We start from the raw sequence: 9,379 nt of genomic DNA on the forward strand, positions 1-9,379 counted from the left end.
CCCCCCCCAGCTCCCCAGCCTCAGGCCCCTCCCCAAGTCTCTGCTCCCCACCCCCCAGCTCCCCAGTCTCAGGGGAGACTGAGATCCTGGGACCATGACCTGGCCTCCAGACCCGGAGCTGTGGCCCCCCTCCCAGCCCCGTGGAGTCTGACCAGCCGCCCCCCCCCCTCCCTCCCGCCACAGGCCCGTTCTTCCGCTACCGCACGTACCTGGACTGGCTGGAGCAGCCGTTCCCGGGGGCCGTGCCCAGCCTGCGGCCGCTCCTGCGCCGGGCCTGGCCGGCCCCGCTCTTCGGGCTGCTCTTCCTGCTGTCCTCACACCTCTTCCCGCTGGAGGCCGTGCGCGAGGACGCCTTCTACGCCCGCCCGCTGCCCGCCCGCCTCTTCTACATGGTCCCCGTCTTCTTCGCCTTCCGCATGCGCTTCTACGTGGCCTGGATTGCCGCCGAGTGCGGCTGCATTGCTGCCGGCTTCGGGGCCTACCCCGTGGCCGCCAAAGCCCGGGCCGGGGGCGGCCCCACCCTCCAATGCCCACCCCCCAGCAGGTCAGGCAGTGGGAGGGAGGCTTCCCAAGACCCGGCAGGCCCCATCACCACTGGCTGGCCCTGCCCCTAGCAGGGAGGAGAGCGGGGAGCGGGGGGGCGGCGTCACCACCTGTTGTCAGTGCAGTGTTGCCCCTTGGCCACCACAGCCCCCTCCCCCTGTCCCGGGGAGCGGCACCCCCGGGACCTCCCGCTGCCCCTCGTGCTACTGCTTGTCACCTCTTGGGATGGCGGACTGCTCTCTGTTGCTAGGAGAAGGAAGGTGGTCTCTTAGCGACCATGTGCCACCCCTCTGTTGCCATGGAAGTGTCACCCCAGTAACTCGATTGTTCCTGGTTACTTGGGACACCATCTTTGCGCTGGGCTGGGGCCCACCCTTTGTTGCTAGGGAAATGGTTCCCTAGCAACCACGGCCTGCACCTTCCTGCCACGAGACTTGCTTTTCATTGCTGTGTAAGTGGAGCCCCCTAGACTGGCCTTTGTTGCTGGAAGCCAGCACCCCCCCCCAACCATGGGATGGCCTGGCAGCCTGAAGCTTCTAAGGAAATGGCATCCCTGACCCCGCTGCCCTCCAGCTGAGGGGACACCACTGCCTGCCACCGCGGGTCGCTTTCCTACCGTTCCCAAGGGCGTGCCCCGGTAAGCGTGGGTTGCCCTGCCTCGCAGTGCTACACCTGGGTCCCCGCCGGTTCTCGGTTGCTGGCAGGTCCCGCTGCCACTGACCAGCGGCGTCTTGTTGCTAAGGAAGTGTTGCGCCTGTGTTGCTAGGGAAATGATGCTCCCAGCAGCTGGGAATGGAGTGCCCCACTGCTCCAGGCAACCAGGGGTGGCCTTCTGCCTGAGGCTAGGGCTGGGGGGAGCAGCCCAGCGATGTAAACTGTGAATTCCTCCTTGCTGCGATTGGGCCATCCCCCAGCGGTCACGGACAGCCATTCCATTAAGGGGGAAGCGCCACCCCACACCAATTTCAGCCACTGCCCTGGTAGCCACGGGTGGACCTCCAGTGACTAGACAGCGTGTCTCCCGGAAAAGGTCAGGCAGGAATTGAAGGCTTTTCTGAATCTGCTGGGCCCCACTCTTAATAGATGGTTCCGGTCCCATTATCAGAAGCCACCAGCGGTTCCGGTGGGTGCAGGGTGTTCGCCGCTGCTGGGGGTGTCGGCAACAGGGACCCAGGAACCCCCGTGCTGCTGGAGATGACACTTCTTAAACAATCATAGGGACCAGCTGCCAGGAAAGGCCTTTCCAGAAGCGTTTCTAAACCTCCTAGGCCTTGTTGCTAAGGAATGCCCTTTCCCCGGCAACAGACGTCAAGGAGTCGCGTGGGTCTAGAACATCTCCCTGGCAACCGCAGACCCCCTCGTTATTAGGGATGCTCCTTCCCTGGCAACCGCAGTGTCTTGGCGACTCAGAAGGGACCACCCTTGGGGGCTTCTCGGAAGGTAGTGAGCTTGGTTGCTAAGGAAGCGCCTTTCCCTAGCATCTGAGACCAGCGAAGGGCCAGGTTGCTAAGGACTCGCAGCTTAGCAGCTGTAGCCCCCGCAGGCCTTTCGTTGCTGCTGCAGCCCCGTCACCAAGAGGAGGAGGACCCCACTGTCGGTGAACTGCGCCCCCCACCCGTCTTCCTCCCCGAAAAGGCTCCCCCTGGGCTCCCCTCCCCTGTTGCCCTAGCAAACGTGGCAGCCAGAGCTCTTGCCTGGCCGTGATCCCCTCCTGAGCGGCCGGGGCTGGGACAGGAGCCGGCGTCGGGGGGGGCGTGGCTGAGCTGCATGTCTGTCCCCACCCTCACCCTCCACCCCCCCAGTCCGGAGAAGGCGGCTTCCCTGGAGTACGACTATGAGACCATCCGCAACATCGACTGCTGCGGCACTGACTTCTGCGTGCGGGTGCGGGACGGCATGCGCCACTGGAACATGACGGTGCAGTGGTGGCTGGCGCAGTATATCTACAAGAGCGCGCCCGTCCGCTCCTACGTGCTCAGGTGAGCCGGCCTGCCCTGGGCACGCACGACTACAGCTCCCGGCAGCGCCTGCGGCTGCGCGCCGGCCGGTGGCCGGGTCTCCGCCCCTGAGGATCATGGGAGTTGTAGTTTCTTGAGGCTCTTGCCCTGCCGTGGATTCGCAGTGCTCTGGGGGGTAGATCGCTCCCCTCCCGCCCCCCCCGGGCCTCAGTTTCCACCTCTGTAAAGTCAGCCTTCTTCGACAGAAGCAGTGTACTGAATCCTATGGACTCTGGCCAGACTTTCGGGAATCTTGGCCCTGCCCAGCTACGGAGAACCCTTAATGAGTTAGCTAACCCGTGTTTCCTCAACTCTTGAATGGGGGTAATGCTGTTACCTGCTGCGTAGGTTGGTGTGAGGACGAAGCGAGATAACGAATGACGTGTCCTCACTGTGGGGCCCGCCAGGTGAGTGGTCACTGTATGTTAGCTTTTTTCCACCACTCATCTGGTATTTCTCGAGTGGAAGCTTTGTGCCAGACATTGTGATGTTTGCAGCCTTAGGATGTAGGACTTACTATCCTCGTTTGTTTTTTTTAGGATTTTATTTATTTATTTGACACAGAGAGAGAGACACAGCGAGAGAGGGAACACAAGCAGGGGGAGTGGGAGAGGGAGAAGCAGGCTTCCCGCCGAGCAGGGAGCCCGATGTGGGGCTCGATCCCAGGACCCTGGGATCACGACCTGAGCCGAAGGCAGACGCTTAACGACTGAGCCACCCAGGCGCCCCTTACTATCCTCATTTTTAAAGACAAGGAAACGGAGGCTCAGAGAGGTTAGGTAACCTGCCGAGTGTCCCTCAGCCTTCCCAGAGCCAGCAGATGAGATCAGGCTGCAGCTGACACATTCTCGTCATGAAGCCGTTCCTGACGGCCACTCGGGAGCCAGACTTACCTGGGTGCCAGGTCGGGGCCTGGCGCAGAGTGGACGTGGGGATGAGAAAGTGCAGAGATGAAGCGTCACGCCAGGTGGTGGCTGTGGGCGACGGAGGGCACAGAAGGGCCAATCCCGGGATGGCGAGACCGGGCAGGAGGCAGTTTCAGGAGTGGGTCGGTTGAGGGAGCCAGAGGGGTATAGCGTCCCTGACCGCGGGGTGACGGTCACGTTCAGCTGGGATTACTGGATAGTCCATTAGTTGTGTGACGCTGGCGCCTCAGGAGAAGGTCGGGGTAAGAAGTGGACACTTAGCATCAGCTAGGGGCGATCGGGTCAAAGTCCAGGGCGCTCCAGTGTTTACATTAGAGGTTCTCAACTGGGGGCAATTGTCCCACACTCCTGCGGGCATTCAGCGACGTCTGGAAATGTTTTTGGTCATAACTGGGAGGTCCTACTAGCATCCGGGGGCTAGGGGCTGGAGAGGCTCTTGCACATCCTGGGAGGCACGGGACAGCCCGCCTACAGCACAGAATGACCCAGCGCCGATGATAGTGCTGAGATTGAGCAACCCTGGTGTGGACTAGCGACAGGGAGGAGCCAGCAAAGACACAGCCCATGAGCTAGGAGGACAGTCAGGAAAGTGTTCCTTCCCAGACGGGAGCCAGGTAAACCAAGTGTTTCAAGGCCGAGGGAGGGATCTCTTGTGTCGGATGATGTCAGGAGCTTCAGTAGAGGGAGGCGTGGGGTTGGGCGGGATGGGATGAGGAAATCTCCAGCAGCCTTGAGGGGAGCAGTTTGGAGGGCGGAAGTGAAAGCCAGCTGGAGCGGTTGGAGGGAGGACGGAAAGGGGGAAGGGTTGAGGGGGAGCATTGTTCTTTGGAGAGCGGTCACTGCACAGAGGAGCGGCCAGACGGCCCGCAGAGCAGGGCCCAAGCCAGGGCTCAGGTGTGGCTGTGAGGAGTTGCGGGTGCCCAGGGCCAGTTCATGTGTGTCCCACTGCCCTGCTTCCCCCTGTTGGGACCATCACTGAAATGCTCCCAACCCAGAGAATTCTTTCTCCACCACAGGTAGGAAAGAAAGTTTGGTTCATGAACTAGCGTTAAACCAGGCTGTGATGCACACCGCAAGTAACCCGCTAGGGAGGTGACCAAAACGGAAAGAAAGCTCACCTTTCTATAGACCCACAGACAAGGAAGAGCCCCCGTCCCCACCCCGGGCCACAGTCCACGGCAGAGCCTGCTGTGATTTCTGTGTCTTCCGTGGAAGTGGGGAGCAGAGCCTGAATTTGTGGGTCTTCCACAGAGAGCATGTTCGGGTTCGTAACAATAGGGAAACGTGGCTGGAGATTTCTGAGTCTTCGTGAATCAGAAATTATACTGATCCCCAAAAAGAAGTGGCCAGGGGCTTGGGTTCATGGGTCTTAAGGAAAGATGTGATAAGAGGGGATTAACTGGGTTCCTGAAGAGAGAATAGTGACTCCTGGGTCTGAGGAGGAGGGCTGGGGCCTGGACTCCTGGGTCTGAGGGATGAGGGGCTGGGGGTCTGGACTCCTGGGTCTGAGGGAGGAGGGGGCGGGGGGTCTGGATTCCTGGGTCTGGGGGAGGGGCTGGGGGCTGGCTCCTGGGTCTGGGGGAAGGGGCTGGGGGCTGGGCTCCTGGGTCTGAGGGAGGAGGGGCTGGGGGCCTGGACTCCTGGGTCTGAAGGAGGAGGGACTGGGGGCTGGACTCCTGGGTCTGGGGGAGGGGGCTGGGGGCGGGCTCCTGGGTCCTGAAGCTCCGCCCCTCCCCCAGGAGCGCCTGGACCATGTTGCTGAGCGCCTACTGGCACGGCCTGCACCCTGGCTACTACCTAAGCTTCCTGACCATCCCGCTGTGCCTGGCGGCCGAGGGCCGGCTGGAGTCAGCCCTGCGGGGGCGGCTCAGCCCCGGGGCCCAGAAGGCCTGGGACTGGGTGCACTGGTTCCTGAAGATGCGTGCCTATGACTACATGTGCATGGGCTTCGTGCTGCTCTCCCTGGGAGACACGCTCCGGTATTGGGCCTCCATCTACTTCTGCATCCACATCCTGGCCCTGGCCGCCCTGGGGCTGGGACTGGCCCTGGGTGGGGGCAGCCCCAGCCGGAGGAAGACGGCGCCCCAGGCCACCAGCCTTGCCCCAGAAAAGCTCCGGGAGGAGTAAGGAGGAGGCGGCTGCCGCCACGAAGCTCCCTCGGCCCGTCAGTCCAGCCACCACGCTTTTGCCTGGGAATCCCGGGAACCAGGCTGCTGTCCCAGAAAGAGCCGAATTTGGCTGAGGGCCTGGGGAGGATTCCCATTCCTCAGCTCTGCCCCCCTCTCCCATGCAGCAAGGCGGGGTGGGGGGTGCCCTCCCTGCTCCGCTGCCGTCTGCCCTGAGGGCTCAGGAGGCTTTTCCCTCCTGGAAAGTCCAGGTGTTGTCCAGAGGAGAAGCCCCCTTGGTCCCCGCCCCAGCATCCAGGGATTCAGAGCGAGCCCCCCCAGCAGGGGCCCCTGGGCCACAGGGTTTCCCCGTCAAATTCCCCTCTTCTGGCCCCACGGTGCGGGGCGGGAGCTGCCCGGCAGGTTCTGGGAGTGGGGAACCTCTCTCGAGGCCTTTGCCCGACGTTCATAGAACAGTGTTTCAAGCCTGGCAGGGAATATAACCCTCCCATTTCATAACGGGGAAACTGAGGCACCGAGGAGCAGGCCTTTGGACATGGTTCTTGCAGCTTCCATCGGAGCCACCTCAGTCCCAGCGCTCCTGTCACCCTCTTGTCATTCTCTGGCCTAAAATAGGGTCAGAATGTGTGAACTCCCCCAATAAAATGTTTCACGAAGACAGTACATGTGTCTGGGGGTGATCAACAGGTGTGGGGCTCCCGCGGCCGCGAGGTGATGCGCTCCGGCATCCGGGCGTTTCGGTTCCCGGGAGACCTTCCGGAGCAGCCGCCATGATACCTGGTGGCAAGTACGTCGTGCTCCCCGCCCCGAGCCACCTGCTGGCCAGGTACGGACCTGCGCAGGTCCCTTCCTTCCCTGGGGCAGTCCCCGCCCAGCTGGCCCCTAGAGACGGAAACAGTTTCACCTGGGGCCATGGAAGAGCGCCCGACGTGGGGACCGGAGGCCTGGGGCTCCTCTGGAGGGTGGCCGGCACCCCAGGAGGCCAGAGCAGGTGGGGCAGTGGGGGGTGGTGTCCAGCCCCTCGGACTCCAGGGTCCGGAGGGCAGAAGGGGGAGGGATTTTGATTCCTGGCTTTTTGAGGGAGAAGGGAACCAGGGGCTGGGACTCCTGCATCCTGGGGGGGGTGGGACAGTCTGGAGGTCCAGACTCCAGTGTAGGGGAGGGGGGCCAGGGTGAAAACTGCCTGAATAAGAGAAAAAAGGAAGCTGAAGAGTGGGCTCCTCAGTCCTGAGGTAGGAGGGGTCTAGAGGGCCCACATTTGGGTGCTTGCAGAGGGGGCATGAGGCCCAGACTCCTGGGTCTGAGGGAGGAGGGAGCTGGAGGCCCGGACTCCTGGGTCTGAGGGAGGAGGAGGCTGGGGGCCCGGACTCCTGGGTCTGAGGGAGGAGGGGCTGGGGGCCGGGACTCCTGGGTGTGAGGGAGGAGGGGCTGGGGGCCCGGACTCCTGGGTGTGAGGGAGGAGGGGCTGGGGGTCTGGACTCCTGGGTGTGAGGGAGGAGGGCCTGGGGGCTGGATTCCTGGGTCTGAGGGAGGAGGGGCTGGAGGCCGGGACCCCTGGGTCTGAGGGAGGAGGGGCTGGAGGCCGGGACTCCTGGGTCTGAGGGAGGAGGGGCTGGAGGCTGGGACTCCTGGGTCTGAGGGAGGAGGGGCTGGGGGCCTGGACTCCTGGGTCTGAGGGAGGAGGGGCTGGGGGCCTGGACTCCTGGGTCTGAGGGAGGAGGGGCTGGAGGCTGGGACTCCTGGGCCCTCCCAGCCCCTGCTGTCCTGCCCCAGGCCCGTCGCTCTCCTCTGTGCTGAATGAGCTCCCCAGTGCTGCTACCCTTCGGTACCGAGGTCCTGGGGTTCTGCCGTGGGGGGCATTGGAGGAGGAGGAAGAAGATGGAGAGAGGAACGTCCAGGCCATCGCAGAAGCCGCCCAAAAGGAGCTGGAGGAGCCCCTCCCCTCCCGGGAACTGCCCTGGCCCATGCAGGCCCGCCGGGCACACAGGTGAGTCTCCCCTCCCGCTTCCCAGCCAGGTGAGGACCATAGTCTGACTTGTTGGCGCCGTCTCTCTCTGCTTCTCTGGCTTGTTTCCCCGCCTGTGTCTCTGCTTCTCTGACTCCAAAGAGTCCTGTTTGCCTGACTCCGGGACTCTTCCCTCGCCCGGGTTCATGTTCTCTGTCTCTACTCTGGCGATTTCTCCCCATGCCTGAAATCTGTTCTTCGTGTTTTCCTCTCTGCCTCTTCCATCGTTCCCTTCCCAGTCTACCCGATTTGCAGGGCTGGTGAACAATGAACGTGCTGGGCCGCCTGGGCAACAATTACAGGTTTCCCCCGCTATCCGAAGGACGGCGTCCTATCAAACCTTTCGCAATCCTGCTCAGCATAAAGCAAAGAGTCATGTGGGTCTTTCCTAAAAACAAAGCACTGCACTGGAACTCCGGGCAAGTGCGGGATACCGGTGTTATGCATTTGTACCCGAGAAGAGCAGAACGTGAGAAGCAAGTGCAGGGCCTTCTGAGGCTGGGGTCGTGTGTCTTGAAATTATTCTCCAAACCCCATCATTTTGGGTTTTTAGGGTGGTTTTGTCACACAGGCATGCTTGATTAAATCTTTGGCCACTGGCGATGGAATTCAGCCTCCAGCCCGCTCCTCTCCTCCCCCTGGCAGCCAGCCCGCACTCTTAGTTGGGACCCAAAAGTCACCTCGCTTATGTTACAAAAGACGCCTTTATCTCATCGCTTAGGGCATCCCAAGGGTTTTTAAACCTGTGCCAGGAAGAGGGACAAAAGCCAGATATATATTTATTATAAATCACAGGATCACACCTTCCTTCTTTCCTTTTTTACTTTTCCTTTATATTTGCCCACAGAAAAGTGTACCAAACGTTGTGTATACACTGAGAGATTCCCATCGCGAGATCCCAGGCAAATTCCACATAGGACAAGACACAGCTCTGCGGGACCAGAAGCACCCCACAAGCCCCAGATCCCAGACTTCTATGAATATCTTTTTTTTTTTTAAGATTTTATTTATTTAACAGAGACAGCAAGAGAGAGAACACAAGCAGGGGGAGTGGGAGAGGCAGAAGCAGGCTTCCCACCGAGCAGGGACCCCGATGCGGGGCTCGATCCCAGGACCCTGGGCTCATGACCTGAGCCGAAGGCAGATGCCCAACGACCGAGCCACCCAGGCGCCCCTGACGATCTCGCCCTTGCTTACCTGTAGAGCTTTGCCACCTTCGAGTGCATCCGTAAAGAGCAGGGTGTGCGTTTGCTCTGGAGCTCTGTACACAGATCCTGCAGCCGGGATATCCTGCCTGGCTTTTTATGCATTTGCTGTCTCTTCCTGTTGCTGTGGAGTAATTCCGAGTTACCCACATACTGCAATTTACTTCCTGGTCCCACTGTTGTCTTGTTTCTACATTTGGGTGGTGTCCAGGTGGAGCTGCTGGGCCCTTCCTATTCTGTCTCTGAATCTGTTCCCCGACTAGGCAGAGCCATGCCAGGGACCAGGTGGCTCAGGGATCGGGTTCCAGATCCGCACAGTGGGCCCTGCGGCTTCGGCGGTCCAAGGAGAAGATGAAGGCAGGCCTGCGCACCTTGCAACCCTGGGCGTGGACGCTGAAGAGAATTGGGGGTGCGGTGGGGTTGAGGCTGGTGTCTTGGGGCGGGCCCCACTCCCGGGTCTGAGGGATGAGGGTCTGCGGGAGGAGGGGGTTGAGATCCTGGATTCCTGGGTCTGAGGGAGGAGGGGGCCGGGGGGCCTGGACTCCTGGGTCTGAGGGAGGAGGGGCTGGGGGCCTGG

The 9,379-nt window shown here is 61.5% G+C and overlaps 2 protein-coding genes across 5 annotated transcripts in view; both read left to right on the top strand.

Annotated features, from left to right (window-relative positions):
* MBOAT7 (membrane bound O-acyltransferase domain containing 7) overlaps positions 1–6,248 on the top strand; it is an 11,946-nt gene extending 5,698 nt beyond the window's left edge. For all 4 annotated transcript variants that reach the window (XM_032388790.1, XM_032388792.1, XM_032388791.1 and 1 more), the window contains 3 exons: positions 184–544; positions 2,346–2,522; positions 5,206–6,248. In XM_032388790.1, coding sequence (XP_032244681.1) covers positions 184–544; positions 2,346–2,522; positions 5,206–5,593 — 926 coding nt within the window. In that variant the 3' untranslated portion in view covers positions 5,594–6,248. The remainder of the gene's footprint in view (positions 1–183; positions 545–2,345; positions 2,523–5,205) is intronic.
* Positions 6,249–6,378: 130 nt separating this feature from the next.
* The window catches only part of TMC4 (transmembrane channel like 4), a 12,270-nt gene continuing 9,269 nt past the window's right edge, over positions 6,379–9,379 (top strand). Inside the window, exons 1-3 of the mRNA XM_032388841.1 lie at positions 6,379–6,583; positions 7,366–7,579; positions 9,066–9,211. Of these exons, the coding sequence (XP_032244732.1) occupies positions 6,505–6,583; positions 7,366–7,579; positions 9,066–9,211 (439 nt within the window). The 5' untranslated portion in view covers positions 6,379–6,504. The remainder of the gene's footprint in view (positions 6,584–7,365; positions 7,580–9,065; positions 9,212–9,379) is intronic.

Source organism: Phoca vitulina, unplaced genomic scaffold (genome assembly GCF_004348235.1).
Source record: "Phoca vitulina isolate PV1807 unplaced genomic scaffold, GSC_HSeal_1.0 scaffold52, whole genome shotgun sequence".
Classification (NCBI taxonomy): Eukaryota; Metazoa; Chordata; class Mammalia; order Carnivora; family Phocidae; genus Phoca; species Phoca vitulina.